The sequence below is a fragment of the Saccopteryx bilineata genome, chromosome 1 (assembly GCF_036850765.1).
Source record: "Saccopteryx bilineata isolate mSacBil1 chromosome 1, mSacBil1_pri_phased_curated, whole genome shotgun sequence".
In the NCBI taxonomy this organism is placed as follows: domain Eukaryota; kingdom Metazoa; phylum Chordata; class Mammalia; order Chiroptera; family Emballonuridae; genus Saccopteryx; species Saccopteryx bilineata.
This window is the reverse complement of record NC_089490.1, coordinates 298,995,023-299,013,021: the sequence shown is the minus strand read 5'-3', so window position 1 is coordinate 299,013,021 and position 17,999 is coordinate 298,995,023. Positions and strand designations below refer to the sequence as shown.

The 17,999-nt window shown below is 37.4% G+C and overlaps 1 protein-coding gene across 1 annotated transcript in view; it reads right to left on the bottom strand.

Annotated features, from left to right (window-relative positions):
- Window positions 1-17,999, bottom strand: part of SPEF2 (sperm flagellar 2) — a 167,731-nt gene that overhangs the window by 137,289 nt on the left and 12,443 nt on the right. The window contains 4 exon segments of the mRNA XM_066244327.1: window positions 4,639-4,825; window positions 9,601-9,665; window positions 11,543-11,683; window positions 16,699-16,951. Of these exon segments, the coding sequence (XP_066100424.1) occupies window positions 4,639-4,825; window positions 9,601-9,665; window positions 11,543-11,683; window positions 16,699-16,951 (646 nt within the window).

The window sequence follows — 17,999 nt, the reverse complement described above, 5'->3', positions numbered from 1 at the left end:
AAAAGCATTAAACTGGGAATCAGAGGGCCTGGCCATTGCAGCCTCAGTTTTACCATTAATTTAATTGTCTGTGTGTCCTAGGGCAAGTAACTTGGATTATCAGGGCCTCTTTCTGGACAGGTAAAATGAGCAGTTCAGGTAGAAGGTAACCTCCAAGGCCCCTTCAAGCTCTTTCACTTGTCTAAAGAGAGACATCATGTTGATGGAGGGGGTAATTAAAATTCTCAAGGGGGAACATTTAAAAGAATACCTAAGAACTGGAGTCATCCATTTAACACTGAATAATCCAACTACTTAGGTGGGCTCAGTGGTAGAGTGATGGCCTGGCGTGTGGATGTCCTGGGTTTGATTCCCGGCCAGGGCACACAGGCGAAGCGACCATCTGCTTCTCTACCCCTACCCCTCTCCTTTCTATCTCTCTCTTCTCCTCCCATGGGTATGGTTCCACTGGAGTAAGTTGGCCCTGGGTGCTGAGGATGGCTCCATGGCCTCCATCTCAGGTGCTAAACTGGTTCTGGCTACAATGGAGCGATGCCCCAGATGGGCAGAGCATCGCCCCCTAGTGGGCATGCCAGGTGGATCCCAGTCGGGTACATGCGGGCCTGTCTGTCTGCCTCCCCACTTCTTCTCACTTAAGAAAAATACGCACACACACAAAAGATGTTAAAAAAAAAGAAAATCTGACATTCTAATGACACTGTTCATATCATCTCTCCCACTATGAGATTATGAGAGTAACACTGTATATATTAGAATCAAGATGCAAAAAGCAACAGCTCATGGTAAATGCCAAAACTTGAACCTGGGAATTATATAGAATGTAGATTAAGAAAAAGTTCAATTAAAGTAAACACAAATTGTTTTTCTGTTACTAACATGTATCAGATAAAAACTAAAATCAGGAACGGCTTTGAAACATATGTCTCATCTAGTTATAAAATTCTGGAAGCTTTAGCGTTAACCATTTGTTTCTTTTTGTGATCCAATAGTGGTGGTGAGCCTAAATGCAAAAATGGCCATAAATTCTTTAGTTTTCTTCATCGACAGCTTTGCAATGTTATCCTGCAGATATTCCCATTGAAAAGTAAAATCTATTTCTCCACTACTTATATATGGGGTTTGGAGTGGCCATTGACTTGAACTGACCAATGGGATACTGGCAAATCAAAAACATCAAAAACATGTGGTCTGACTTTCTTGATTCTCTTGTGAAGCCTGCCATTGTTGCCACAGTTTCTGGTCTGCGAGGAAATACATCTGCCACGTAGAGAGAGGCACCATCTTCCCAGCTGGTCCTGAGACAGCTACCATAAGTCAGCCAGCCCAGGCCAACCCACCAGCTCACCAAAGACAGCTGAGCGAGGCCATCTGACACCAGCAAACGGACAGCACAGCTGAACCCAGCCCAGCTTGCCCACCACATATTGTGGTGGCTTGGGAGACATAAGGCACAGTCGCAACCCTTTTTTTTTTTTTTTTTTTTTATAAACTATGACACTGACTTATTATTCCAAATGAATTCTATACTTAATATAGAATATGTTTTATATTTGGCTGGATGAGGCAATTTGGTTGACAAGATGAGATATTATTGTAACTGAATTGGCCAGATATATTTTGATTATTGTTTGGATAACAACATATCACAATTAAAAAGGAAAAAATAAAATTGTTGAATGGCTGGGTAAATGCCATGTCTATGAAACTTCATTATGAGGTTTAATCAAGTGTATTAAGACCCAAAAGTTGAGCACAAAAGATTTATTTACTTATTTTTTTGTTTTATTAGGCAAGTAGTTCATGCTTTAGAAAGGCTTTTTTTCTCCCAAAATTTCATTAAAATGTGAAATACATTTTTTTTCATAGAAATATATGTTATGGTTAGGTGTCCTCAGCCTATAGATATCTATTTAACCCATAACATAGAAAAAGAATTCCATATTGGAAATCAATAAAACATAATAGAAGTCATGTTTCTTTTAAATTATATTTAACCATATCTGGGGAAGATTTAGGTAGGTATACAATCCGAGATATCTTTGGTTTGACTGCCAGACCCTCTTCCTCTCCCGTGAGCTAGAGCTAGGAGCTTACTCTGGTCCATGCCATTGCTTAATTCTCCAAAGATGCCGGAGCAGCCCTTGTGGAGGAATGGGGCACTGCAGCAAAGACCTAAAACCTGAATATTCAAGGATCTTTTAGTTAAGAAGTCAGGAAGGGGACTGGTGTTTAAATGCCAATTCCAAATAAACAAATCAAAAATGATTTTGGAAAGGTGGAGATAGTAGAGATGGAGTGAATCTCAAGAACCAGCCATGATGCCAGCCAGATGACCACAGAATGAGTTGGGATCAAATCAAGTTCACAGTCTGAGTATCTCTACTTAAATGCCTATGAAGTGCTTGAATCTCAACAAGTCCTAAACTAAACACACTGACTCCCTCTTCAGACCTGGTCCTCCCCATCTTAGTGGATGACTCTATAAAGTTATGACTCTGTGATCTAAAATGTTAGAGCCATCCTAAATTATTCTTCTCGTATAATTCTTAATATCCAAGTTTGAAAGAATTGGCTATTTTGCCTGCCATGTTTCTTCTTAAATCATCCCCTACTAGGCATCCCCAAACTACGGCCCGTGGGCCATATGCAGCCCCCTGAGGCCATTTATCTGGCCCCCTGCTGCACTTCCGAAAGGGGCACCTCTTTCATTGGTGGTCAGTGAGAGGAGCACTGTATGTGGTGGCCCTCCAACGGTCTGAGGGACAATGAACTGCCCCCCTGTGTAAAAAGTTTGGGGACCCCTGCATCCATTCTATACCTATTGAAATTGTCCCTACCTTGGGCAACATCAACCCCTCTTCACTATACGCTCCCCACAACCCTTCTCTTAAACATATACTTCAAAGAAGCCAAAGTGATCTTTTTCACCTAAAATTTCATCATTTCATTCACATCATTACATTTCTTTACAAATCTCTAGGTGAGATATCGACTTGAGCATCAGTCTCTGGCTCTCTCATAAAATCCCAAATAAAACGAAAGAACATAAACTCCCGGGGGAAACTGCAACAAATTGGAAACTAGAATTAAATCCACTCATGTACAGTCAACTAATGTTTAACAACGGTGCTAAAGCTATACAATGGGGAAATCACAGTCTTTTAACAAATGGTGCTAGGGAAAATAGACATCCACATGCAGAAGAATGAAAATGTAGCCTTATCTCACACCATATACAAACATCAACTCAAAAGAGATTCAAGTCTTACTAATAAGACCTGAAACTATAAAACTACTAAGGGAAAATAGGGGGGGGGAATTCTTAACATTAGCCTGGAATGATTTATTGGATATGATCCCAAAAGCAGAGGAAACAAAAGGAATGATAGGCAAGTAGAATTGCATTTAATTTAAAAGCTTTTGCATAGCAAAAGAGACAATCAAAAGAGTGGAGAGCAAACTTGTGGATTGGAAGAAAACATTTGCAAATTATAAATTTGGTTAATATTCAAAATATGTAAGAAACTCAAATAACTCAGTAACAAAAAGAAAAACCAAAGAACCCAATTAAAAGATAAGTAAAGGACCTGAGTAGACATTTCTTGAAATAATACAAACAAATGGCCAACAGGTATATAAAAAGGCATTCAACATCACTATTCATCAGGGAAATGAAAATCAAAACCATAATAAGACATCATCTCACACCTGTTAGAATGGCTACTATCAAGAGGAAAAAAAAATATAATAAATGTTGATAAGAATGTGGAGAAAAGAAAACCCTTATAAACTGTTGGTGAGATTATAAACTGGTAAAGCCAATGTGGAAAACAGTGTAGTGCATCCTCGAAATATTTAAAATAAAACTACCATATGACTCAGCAATCCCACTTCTGGGTATATATCCAGAGGTAATTAAATCAGTATCTCAAAGAGACAATCTGCACCTTCTGTGTTCACTGCATTATTCACAATATCCACAATACGGAATCTAAGTGTTGTTAATGGAGGAAGAGATAATGTACTATATATACACACAATAGAATATTACTTAGCATTAAAAAAAGAAAAATTCTGCCATTTGTGACAACATGGATGTACCTGAAGGACATTATGCTAAGTGCAATAAGCCAGATACAGAAAGACAAATGTTGCATGACTTCACTTACATACAGAATCTAAAAAAGTTGAACTTATAAAACTAGATCTTGAGGGTTCTCACCAAACACAGAAAAACTGTAACTTTGTGAGGTGATGGGCATGTTAATTAGTTTGATTATGCTAACCATACATATAGTTGACAAAAGTTTTTAGATTCCTTTTTGTCAGTATTTTTATTATGGTAAAATAAACATTATATAAAATTTACTACTTTATCCATTTTTAAGTGTAAAATTCAGTGATATTAAGAACTCACAATGTTGTACAACCAGCAGCAGCTTGTAGATTCTTGCGTAAATGTTTTATGTAGGTTTTCTTTTCTAAGTATATTTGCTGTTATCATGTGAGGATGTTCCATTGACATTTGAGTCAAAGTGGCAGATGATACATACATAAGATACACATTATATGCAAATAAAAGACTGCATTTTGTAAAATTTCCAACACTATCATTTACCCAGCATCTAGATATCTCACCTCCTGCGCTTCGTGGGCTATTAACTGGTCCATTAACAGTCTCCGCCGTCTTTTCTCCCTTTGCTCTCGTGCAAAAGCATCTTCTTTGAGGCGCTTTTGGATTTTTTTAATGTATTCATCATCCGAGTACGTGCTTAACAAATCGGCAGTTGTCCGGCCTGGGGTATCTAAAGAAGTCTTGGATGCACTGAGGACAATAGTTTTTATTTTAGATTCAAAAAATAATGTGATCACAGGCCACTACTTGTGACCGTGGAGGAAGAACTTAGGAGAACACAACTTATTAATAGAAGTATTAAGGTGAATTTTAGAACTTCGGCGTGGCACTCCTAGCTTGTTGATAGATTCCATTTGCCTCCCCCCTTTTCTGGACTCTAGCGCTAGGAAGTCCTTAGTACGGCCTCCTCTCTGGGTTCATCAACTCCGTGTTCATTCACTTCTCCTGATCTTCACTCTACCCAGACATTCTAGATTTCTTGCCCTGTTCTTGCTGGCTCTAGGCCTCTGGCTTCCCTTGTTCTTAGGCAACAGTAGCACAATATTGATAACCCAAGTGTCAGGGAAGGTATACCTCTACAAGAGCCAGACAGGGGTACTAATAATGTCAGGACACAGAGCACTCCCATGGATGGTTCCGTCTGCTACCGCTCTCTCTCTCTCACCTACGCACGTGCAAGCTGCTCTGTGAACTCCCAATGACTATCGGACTGCTGAAGGCAGTGACCCGGCTCTTTCTGCAAGCTTGGCATTTGCAAGGTGACTTGCTCAGTATGTCACACTCACAAGCACAAGTCTGACCTGGCTTCTCACCCCAGGCCTTGAGACTCAAGGCAAAAAGACCTACGTCGGGGCGTTTGTCCTACCTCATGTCCAAAATTAAAGGGTCGTGAAGAGCCTGGTAGTCTCACCAACACAAAACAAACACGCTCAATTTAGTGAGACAGATGATGGCTTACAAGAGAGTGTATAGAGTCATTCAAAAGTTATCATTAAAAGTAAAAAATACATTTTTATGTCTGTGAGAATCAAATAATCAGTTCTCATCCACACACCTCTTAAAAAATAAACAATGCAATACAATGGTGCAAGATATATCATAATACAACTTGCCAAGAAATAATAAATTTTAATATTATAAATAATTGTTAAGTTAATAATTATTTAATGATAAGTTATTAATGTGTTTGTTTAAAAATATAATGTAATTTTATTCAAAAGACAAAGGCACATAATTGTGTGTCTAAGAAACTCTCATGTAGAGTAAAGTATTGATAGTCTTGTAAAAACCTAGTTAATCCATGTTTAATGAGGTGGTAACTGCATGTTTATTGTACAGATGACATTATATTATAATGCATTATTTCTAGGTTTGCTGCTCCCAGCTGAACTCTGAGCTCATAAAAAATATCCTGTTTTCCTCCTTCCTGTACTTATCCCTCAGCACTGGACATGTAGTTGATGTCTGATAAATTTCAAAAGACTTGCTAAGAAGCACTAGACAAGTGTAATATAATTTTTAAATTCACACACTAAAATTCTGGTAATTTTGTCAGCAGGGGCTCAACTTTCAGTTGTATTCAGTCACTGCATCATTAAGCAAAGTTGAGTAGCTGTCAAAAGTCTCAATAATTTAGAAGACAAAGTTTATCCCTATTTATATTCATTAAGATTTAGTACACAATAAAGTATTTATAAAAATTATGTGGCATAACTTTTTTAGATCATCAAAACTTTTATTATATTTTTTCATAAATGTGCTGTTTAAAAGATTTTGCCCTGGGTGGAGCATGCACTAAAAGCTTTTTCGACACTGTACTTATGCTGCCAATAATATATCTGACATATTTCTCCTCCTTTACTCATCATCAGTCTGTCCATTTGTCCACCCATCCATCTGCTGTCTTATTACAGTAAAGCTGAACAAAGCTACATGATACTCTTTTGAATGAATATTCATTTTACTAGATGATGTGATTTTATTGAGCAATAATTACATTTTTTCTATATCTGTTTGTTTGCCAGGCCTCCATGAGTGAGTTAATATGTGCATGAACTATTAGTGATAGGAACCTTGGCCAAATTTGTAAATAAAAATACAAAAAGCAGTTGCTAGGACAAGTCTAAGGGAACTGTATAAATCCAGATGTCTGACTGCAGCAGCCAGCAACCTCAGCTATAAAGACAAATAGCAGATAGCATTCGTTCTTTGTTTTATAAAACAAAGAACTCATCCATGTAGGGGGAAAGTAGCAATGGGAACTCATGTGTGGCTCACATAGTGACATTATTTTATTTTCCACAAAAGAATAAAGATGTACTGTGAGGTTACATCCCTGACGAACTGTTTCTGGAGTTGGCTCTAAAAGAGGCAGGTGCAGAAGTTGTCCCTTAGGGTCACCCTGGGAGAGGATTTAGTGCTTTCTGGCACCAGGTAGTGCCTAGTTTCCCAACAAGCCCAAAACATGCTTAGTTCTAAGCTGAGAATTCAGGATGTTCAAAACAGTGACTATTAAGGAGCTTGAGTACAGCCATGTTGTACCACAGCCTTTGTTTTCTTTAGAAGTGTGCTCTAGCCCAGGGCTTCCCAACAGTTTTCATTTTGGGGCCATCAGAGAAAATGCTCTTTGTGTGGCACACTGGAAGGGACTTTCAGTCTCTGATGAGGCTGGTCATAGCAAGAGGTGACTGGTCCAGGGACTCCTGCTGCCCAAGCACTATCCTGCTATCTTGAGAAGTAAGGGTGTCATATGTCATGGTCCCTCAGCGGAAAATCTCTAGCATGGTCAAGAGGAGGTATCTACAGAGAAAGGGTTTGTGTTGGACACTGCTATTTTCTCCCCTTTTCCTTCCAAATAGAATCCAAATTTTATTTAGAAAAACAATATACCTAGCTAAACACTACATTTCCCAGCCTCCCATTCTGCTAGGTCTGGCCATGTGACTGAGATCTCGCCAATATGATGTAAGCAGAAATATTATACTGGGAAGGCTCTTAAAAGGAGCTATTTAAGATTGGAGATAGCTACTTTTGCCTGTCTTCCTTCCTGATTTCTGGAACTTGGGCCAAATGGACAGAGCTCCAGCAGCCATGGGTAGTGGGAGGAGAGTGACATTGAGGATGACAGCCATATCAGGGGACAGTGGAGCAAAAGTGGAGCAAAAGGAAAGAGGAACCTCAGTGCTTGAAGCCCTTGGAGCTACAACACACACCTTGGACTGCTTACATTCTGACTTCTACTCCACGAGAAAGAAGGAAACATCCAACTCATTTAACCCACTTTTGTTTTTGTGGTTTCTAGGGCTAACTGGTAGAGGGACCTAGGTTCAGAGTTAACAGGCAATAGGGAGCAGGGTGAATGTCGGGGGCTGAATCACACTGGGATGATCTTTTTAAAGACATTTAGTAACTGACATGGCAAGGACACTAATCATCAAAACAGATGCTGGCACTGGATTGGCAGCTGCTGCTGTGCTTGTGGTTTTCTCTGCTAGCTACATTATGTGCACTCCCTGAAAGGGGCCAGCCCTGGGGCTACGGAGAAGACCATTCACTGTAAAATAACAAAATACTTCAATATTTTAAGATGGTCATTCTGGTGGGTATCATCTGTTTATTACTCCAGAGTGTGTGGCTGGTGAGGTAGTGAAAGAGCTAGAAGAAACTCAGTGGTTTCATGGGCCAAGGTCAGGTGGACGTAGTGGGGTTCAGGTGGCAGCTGCCCAGGTGAGTGGGCTGGGAGGTGCTTTCTTATGGAGTCAGGGGAAGCACCGAAAACTGGGAGTGGGAGTCAGGACAGGGTCTCAGGAGGTTCTGCGGAGGGTGGGAGGAAAGGTACTGAATGCATTTTTTTCATTTGACTTTATTTTCCTGCCATACCTGACTTCCTCACCATTTCTTCTTTTAGCTTTTTCTTAGTTCTCATTTGACTCTAAATCCTTCCCTCAGAAATATTAATATGGAACTGAAGTATATAATTTGCATCTTTCTTCTCTGAAAAGATTTATTACATATTCTATAAATTGTAAATGAATAAAGCTTGGTAGTTTCCATGGAAAAATGAAAGAAAGAAAAAACAACTCAAGTTGCTCCAACATATGTAGTCTAATTAATTATTTTCTGTTAGTCATGACCCCCTAATAGGAGATCTTTATCTTTGGGCAAATAGAGCCCATTAACCAGGCACTTTATGCAGTAGATTCACCAAACTGGTCAACAAACTAACTCAACAACTCTTTATTGAATCCTTGCGCTAAATGCTGGGATGCAGCGTGAGAAACAACTAGAGTCTAGTAAAGGTTTTACTGTGACAAATTTGAACTTGAAATAATTGTAGTGACTGTTTGAAATAATGTGTGTGAACTTAGAAGAGTAAGCAGAGCATAGAAGAATAATTTAACTTTCCATCATAATAGCCACTTTCCCTCTTGAACTTTACAAAAGTTACGATGAACAATTAATCTGAACTTAAGTCATCTATTTTCTGTCAAATACTCTCTTAATGAAAATTCTGAAAAGTGAAAAGATCTTTGGAACACATTCCAGGTAAATTATATTCAAAACTTACAGGTAAGAAAGAAAATAACTCATGGTCCTGGCCAGTTAGCTCAGTCAGTTAAGAACATTGTCCCGAAACAACAAGGTTGAGGGTTTGATCCCCGGTCAGGGAACACATGGGAAGCAACCAAAAAATGCATGACTGAGTGGAAAAAAAATGTTTCCCTTTCCCCCCCAAATCTTCCTTCCTCTCTCTGTCCCTCTAAAAAATCAATAAAAATTAAGCCCTGGCCAATAGCTCAGCTGGTTGAAGTATCGTCCTGGAGCGTGGAGGTTGCCGTGTTTGATCCCTGGTCATGGCACATACAGGAGCAGCTTGATGTTCCTGTCCCTCTCTCTCCCACTCTTGCAAAAGAAAATAATAGTAATAATAATAATGATGATAATAGTAATAATTTACATCCCACCTTTCTTTTGCCTGAAAATCCTTTTTTAGTAATGCTTCAAACTTCTTAATCTCGTTGGCCACATCCTTTAAAAAAAATTTATAATCAGTTTTTTGCCTCTAAAAATAATTTTAAAATATTCATTTATCATATTTATTTAAATTTATAAAGTACATGCACTGCTAATTCAAGCTGGTTAGGAAAGATATGAAAAACTGCGCTCCAGCATAGTTTCATAATCCTGGTTTGTGACTTCTACTCTAGGCTAAATATACCTAAAATGATACAAAAATTGCCTAATCTGAATCATTCAGTTCACAATTTTATTTATAACAGTACAGAAAGGGCATTTAATAAGAATAAAGATCACCAAAGAATTAAGACATAATTTTTTAAGCTTTAAAAATTTTTCATTAAAGTATAGTTGGCATTTTCAATTGCAATCATTTTAAATTAGAATAAGCATTTTTTATATAAGTATTTTTTTAAAAATTAGTGTCTCAGGTATTTTGAACATTTCTTATGTAACCTTATTTACACTGTTTATTTGCTCTCTAAAAAATTAATTTTAGGCCCTGGCTGGTTGGCTCTGTGGTAGAGCATCTGCCCAGCATGTAGAAGTCCTGGGTTCTATTTCCATTCAGGGCACATAGAAGTGACCACCTGCTTTTCCAACCCTTTCCTTTTCCTTTCTCTCTATTTCTCTCTTCTCCTTTAACAGCCATGGCTTGATTGAAGCAAGCTGGCCCTGGGTGCTGAGGATGGCTCTATTACCTAGTTTCGAGTGCTAAAATAGCTCGGTTGCTGAGTAACAGAACAATGTTCCCAGATGGGCAAATTATCACTCCATAGTGGGCTTGCCAGTTTGATCCCAGTAGGGGTGCATGTGGGAGTCTGTTTCTCTGCCTTCCTGCTTCTCACTTAATTTAAAAAAATTAATTTTAGTCTACTGCACTTATTAATAAAATTTAATCAACTCTAGGAAATTTAAGAATCATGTACTTTTTTAAAATGGAGTCAAAAAATCCTCTGTGGGTAATGATTTTTAGAATTCAAGCACAGGACTTTTTAATATTAAAAAATAATTGTAAATTAATATAAAACCCAATATTATTTTTAATATTAAAAAATAATTGAAAATTAATATAAAACTGGCATTATGAATTGGGTAAATCATGTCAGCTTTCTGAGTTTCAGTTTTCTTATCTAAAAAATGGACAAAATAATACCTGACCTAGAGAGTTATTTATGAATTAAAGATAATGTGAAGTGCCCGATCCATTGCCTGACATATGGCAGATGCTCCATAAGTGGGAGCTATTAATCTTTCTCTAAGGTCATGGGAGAGAATGCCACAGACATGATTGTAGAGGTATGTAAGGTAGACAGAACCTGTATCAAAGTGCAGTATTGCTCCCCTGTGAAATACAATCAGATTGCATCTTTTGGAATGATTGACAGTTCATATGATCTAGCAAAATATCACTTGTGTAAGTAACTTAAATTAAAATATACTGGTAACAAGCAAATCACTTACCATTTCTAGGATTCATAGAAAAATAGGGCAGCATGGTGAGGAGAAATTGAGTAAAAACATACAGTAGGAAAGGCACACACATGGTCTGTGTACCTCAACTAGGTACACAGGGTCATTATGACAGCAATCATTCTAGCCTAGTTTGTTAGTGACCACAGAATCCTCAACCTTGGAGGCCAGACAGGTACTGTCATTTAATAGGAATTTGTCTTCCTTGGCTTAAAGCTACATTCTGTTTCTGCACAAATAACAGTATAAAGTGGATTGACTAGGAATATAGTAGAAGAGTTTTAATGAGAAGGGACAATGCCAGAGATCATTTGAAAAGAAAGTAAGTAGTTTTGGGAAGTCTCTCCGTATGTTTTAGGGAAAGATCATTTTTTTATTAAGATAAAGTCAATACCCTCATAAAGGACTATCACTCACCTCTGCCTCTTTTTTCTTCTTCATCATTTTTTGGGCCTCAAGTGCTTTCAGAGTGCGATCTGGTGCAGGCTTAGGAATCTGTATGATAGCCGCTTGGATTTTGGCCATTATTTCATTTTGCCGCCTTCTGCTCAAGCGTTGCTGAATGTCCCATATACATTACTTTAGTGATCAGTTCATCAGCATAACAGGCAATGTTACATACTCACGGGTACACATATACACACTGAAATTTCAGAACTCATCAATTAACTAACGAACTAGGTGTTACACCTGTATAATGGTACAAAGCAGGTGTCAATATGACAGCTTGAAAAGTATATTAAAACATAGTTTGGGAGCCCCCAAATTATGCCAGTCAAATGTGTGTGTTTTCACTCTGGGTACTGACACTAAAAGGAATATAAAGGTGTCCCAAATACAAAGAAGAGTAGGATTTTTCCCAGTCTCACCCTCATGACCTGCCCAATAATGGGAATTGAAAATTCTGTCTCTGAAGTGGACTGTAGAGGAAATTCGATCTTGGAGATGGTCTCTAGGAGGTCTCCTAGGAACCCATTAGAAATGACAAGCTTCCCAGAAACTCAGTCACTATGAAATGATGAGTTCAGAGACTACATAAAATATTGAACTAACACTAAATTACGTGATATCAGTATTGAATCATATCTTCTCCATGTAGGCATAATTATTTTAAGAAATATATAAGCAGAAACACATAAATGAAAAGATGGTAAAAATAAAAATATTTTACAAATCATTTAAAAGACAATATGTGAAACTAATTATGACTTCACTGCTAAAGCATTATATTAGAACTAATAAGATCACTAGTACCTACTTCCAATGATGAAAAATGTCAATTCACCATTCAAATGTCAGAAATTATAATTCAAAAATTTTCCCATCATTTTCTAAAATGTGACTTTTCATTTAACTGCAATATGTTTATCTTTTTTTTCTTAAGAAAATCGAGAAGAGATAGACTCCTCCTTTCATGCTGTTTGCATCTTATTATTTTTAACATAATAATTTCCGAATATCTAGTGGTATCATACTTTGTTTTCCCCAACTTTCTGCAGTAGACTTGGCACACTGAAGCTGGGCAGGCTGTTGCATATAGAGTCCCAGCACCCTGTCTCAACTGAAACACTACTTTAAGAGTGCCTTGTCTTAGTACCATGAAATGCCCAGGGAGGTCCAAGCCTTCATCCACTCTGTGGCAAGTAATGTGATCATATCTCCCAGAGTGTGTCTCTTATCTTTCCCTCCTTCCTCACAAGGAGTTGACTACATTCAGGATATGTCGATTTCTTATCATTCTAAACACTAGAATTTATAAAAAATGATTTACAGTGCAATGAGAACTATAAATCTTTTGCCTGTAGTTTACACATTCCATACACACAGCCACCTGAAATCCTCTGAGAAGTCTTTAGTGATTTCACACACCATTGTCTTCTCGTGTCCTTAGGGGCACAGGAGATCATTAAAGACTTCCAGAGAAATATGAGGCATAACAGGGAATTAGTCAAAGCCAAGAAGATGTTGAGAGATGTTTAAGGGCGCTAGAGAGGGAAACAAGCCACACTGACAGGAAGAGAGAAGGAGGGCAGGAGAGGGAGACCAAAGGAGTTACTCAAAAGAGGGAAAAGAGAGAGGGAAATGTCTACTCTGACTTCCTCAGTGGAGACAATGGTCATAGCCTTCACTGAGGTAGCCAGTAGCACCGCCACCTCGTCACTAATGCATCTGAGTCGTAGATTTTTACTGGACAACTTAAAAAAAGATCAGGTTGTTCTGCCATTCCATAGAATGGCAGTTCTTGTTTCTTAGCCAACAGTGGAGGTGACAGTCAGCAGTAGTGGGGATGGCGAAAGGGGAAAGGTGAAAGAAAGCGAGGTGAGAGCAGGGAAGAGCATGAGTCATGCATCAGCCACATGCACCTTGCGCCACATTAATGCTTATGCAATGTGTACTTAGGCATAAATTACAAACAGTATACTATGCACTAATGAGTTTCTGTTAAAATTGTTGTATAAAACCTTTTCGATATTAAAACATCTTTGTTCTTCCTTGTGCTTTTGAATTTTTTCAAGTTTCTCAAATTGCATGCGGACAAGATCTTCTTGCATGTGTACATATTTTTCTTGAAACCTGTGTGTAACCCGCATCAGATTGAAATCAGTTTGACGTGGTATCAGGTTTGTAAGTCTCTAAATGAAGAAAGTATTTCAAAAGATGCCATTATTAGAAATTAGTATTGTTATAAGCACACATAAAATTTGTCTTCAAAATTTCTATAAAATATCATACTATTGTTGGCTGTTAAAATAATTTTAAGCCCCATACTAATAACTCATGTCCTTAACTAATATAAGAATACAAAAACATAATTTGAATTCCTTCTTACAAAATAATCCTATATAAACTTTTATAGTAAGTTTTTGTCCTCAGTTAAATTTCAATAAATAGTATTTAGATTATTGGAAATATATTTTCACAAAAATAATTTTATAAAACCAATTTCAACACATAGATAAATAAGAAGCCAGATTCTCCCTTTTATTGGAGCCACTTCCTAGTAACAAGTAAGAAAACATTAAAACTTCCAGGCCACTGAAGAATGCAATATGCCAAGAAAATAAATTCTTAAATGTGATTATAAAGTGAGACACAGAAATATGGACATTGTACTTAACTTTTATATTCAAAAGTAATCTCCTTAGAAGTTAAGTGAGAAGACTCACTTAAAAAAATGGTGCCATTGCTTAAATCATTTTTGGTCCTTCTAACACTGTCTCAGTAGAAACTCGCACTTAACTCAGAAAAAATGTAAGGACCTCTGAGCTGACTTTAAGCCCTTTCACATCTTCCAACTCTTCTCTGTGAAAAAATGGCCTGGCTTCCATCTTCACAGGGACAACAAAAATGTAAAGTCCTTGAACATCCTACCTCTCCAACATGTATCTATATCTTCAACTTAATTCTTATTTTTCCCACGACCCAGGAAATACCCATTGATATATCAGATAACCTAATGTTAAGTGTGTGGCTTCTGGAGTCAGATTGTTGAGGTTTGAGTTTCAACTAATGGCGTCATAAAGTTGGGCAAGTTACCTAACCTCTCTATCTCAGTTCTATCATCTGTGAAGTGGGAATAGAAAAAAAACAAAAAAAACCTATCTCATAGCACTGATGTAAAAAATGTCAAGCGAGATGATATATATCATCAAAACATATATATAAAGTACCTGGAACAGGGCTTGGCACCTTTCTATGTATGTTTAATGAATTTTAATATTATTATGCAACAAATATCTTCCTCTATCCAGCATTAAAGAATGTCATCTCTCCTCCATCCAAACCGTGGACTTATTCCTCCTCTTTTCTTCCCAGAGGATCTCCTCCTACTTCATCCTCACACCAGGCATCTCCTGCCACTGACCCTTTCATTCAACCAGCAGGTTGTCCCAGTATCTACAGCCAGAAAATGAACAGACTCACATTTCCCTTGAGCTTTTCTCCTGCACCACTGTTTTTACATCCTCTCCTCTTTCACCTTGAACTTTTTTTAAAAGAATAGTCTATGCTCCCTTCTTTCTCATCTCCAATTTACTCCTTAGCTCACTGCAATCTAAACCCCCCTACTGAAACATTTTTATCCCCCTAAAATATAAGCAGCTCTAAGAAGATTAGGGTTCATTGTGCAAGTGCCTGGCTTAAAGCAGGAGCCCAACCAATATTTGTTCAATAGATGATTGGCAGGCTCTGGTACACCAACATTAAACCCAACGGTCTTCTGTTTGGCCTCGTCTACACAGCTCTTTAGCACTTGTTACTGTCTTCTATTTTATACCTTACAAAGAATTGTCTTGTGTATTATCTTCTTGAAGTTACAAAAAAGGCCTAACTCTGAGGCAGATAGAAATGATCATCATTGTTTTCACAGTTGGGATGATTAAAACTGTTCTAAAGACTGGCCCAAAGTTAATCAACTTGCAAGTGAACAGGGTAGATGCAATACTAAATTATTGAGCTTTAAGCCCAATCTAATTTTCAGCTCTCCTGAGTTTATTCTGCAGCCAAGCTCGTAAGGCTGTCCATTAAGAACAGACAAATTGGAAAGTAGAACTGTCCCTCATATCTATTATTACCTTGTTGTTTCAGAATTAAATTTAAAATTTTTATCATTTCCATTTCTATTTAGGGCATTCCATCAGTGCAGTACTTCCCAGTATCCTAGGAACCTGGAAAAGTTAGTGCACCTCACTGAGCTTTAGGAGCTAGCAAAGGAACAGGAGAGTATTCAACTAGGAAATTATATCAATTCATCAAAACATATTTAATAAGCATCTGCATTGTTCAAAGCATGGTATTAGAAATATTCCTTGAATCTGAGGAACTAAAAATATATCTTGTGAGGGCGTAAGACCAATAAATACGAGAAGTTAGCAGTGACATCAGGAATAGGAGAGAATGAGAATTACCTGTGCCCGGGCACTAGGAAGGTTGCATAGAAGCAGATGAAGAAAAGTTTGGAGGACAAGAAGAGATAAGAAGGATGAGCTTAGTGGAGAGAGAGGAGAGGGCAGGAATATTCTATTGCCATTCCAGGACAGGCTGCCAACCAATGTAGAAGAAAGACCTTATGCTGAGGATTATGAAGAAATAAAGTTAGCAACACAGGTCAAGAACATTTAGTAAAAGCTGTCAAATGCCAGTCTAAATTGGGGAATAGGAAATGCATAAAATAGAAGGTCTCTAAGCAAAAGATGAATGTAGTGAAAGTGGAATTCAGGAAAGATTCATCTGGTACAAAGCCTGAAGCTCAGGAGAAGTTAGTAGGTTCATAAGGAGATCTGAGCAGATATGATAGGGGGATCATTGGAAAGGCAGGAGCAGGCATAAAAGCATGAGGGATTAGGAACAAACGGAATTTGATAAGCTATTGGAAATGTGGATAGCACGGAGGGAGACATCAAAAATAGATAAGTGCATCGAAACTGTTAACATAAAACAAACCCAAATATGGCCAATAACACACATAAGGAACACATGTACTCAAAGGGGCCTCTTTGAGAATGCAACATCACTGTTGTTTCTCTTTACCAAGTTTCACACCGTGATATGCCCACACTTCCTTCTGTACTTACATCTCGAAAAGCCTCGCTTTTCATGCTTTGAAGTTTCCTACTGGTTGCGGGCTGCATCGTTTGCATTTCCATTCCAGTCAGTCCACTCTTCTTCTTTTTCTGAAGTTCAATATACAATTGATACAGAAGTTTTGTGGCTGCCCCAGGCTTTTCCATGATAATGTTGTTAGCCACCTTCTGATCGAACTGCACACCCAAAAGGCGAAGTGTTGGCTCCAAGCGTGAAAAATTATTAATTTTGGCACTCGAAACCCTAGGCATTAAAATAGTTTACCTAGTTAGACATTGACATTGCATTGAAAAGAAGTAAGTATTGGAGATACTATTATGACCCAATAGTCTGAATATTCTCATGTTCTTTTAAGTACATTTATTCTTCTCTAAAACAACTCAATCAAGTGAACATGTTGAGCTTTTTTATTGTCCTGAATTTCTGCATTTCTTTCTCTTGAATGGCTAAATTAGAACTCATTAATGTTTTTCATTTTCCTGCTAAAATAGAGGCTAAAATTTCTACAAGAATTTATTCAAACCAGATTATTAGATTCCTTCTTCTGAATGGAAAAACCTAACTATGGTTTTGAAAAATACTTTACTCAGAGGTCAAAACTAAAAATTAAATGTCCATTGCTTTAAATAATATTATTACTAGTTAGATAAATTACTAGGCTATGAAAATAGCCCTAATAGTGCACTGAAAACTCTAACAATGATCCTCTTGGGCACTGCCAAAAGTATATATTTAACTAAGAAACATTAGCTATTCAATCAAATCACTTTACAGTTTATATTACTACTTTAAGAGTCAGTAAACTTTTTCTAATTATAAGATATATTTTTGAATCACCTATTATCAAATTAGGCTCACATTTTAGAAGAAACTCATTATTTCATTCATTTAATTAACTTATTCTCTCAACTAACTCCTATTATATACCAAGGATCGATTTATATTTATTAGAGTTATTATGTAAATAATATGTAAATAAATTTACAAATGCACTAAGTTTTTACAAAGATGAATAACACATAGTGCCTGCCCTAGATGAGTAAACGGATAGTGATAAGTTGAGGTAGTGTTGTAATACAAGTTTCAAATGCCCTAGAGCTGTTAATGAGCTTGTGAACCCTGTGATAGAAATAAAGCAAAAAATGTTGGAAGCATTTTCAATTCTTGTGCCTCTATATGATCCACCTGGATATAAATATCAATTTTAACCACTGGCCTAGTTTCTCTTTAGCTCCCAAATGTTTGGTGACTTTCCTGAATAGAAAAGAAATATACTGAATATAATTGAATA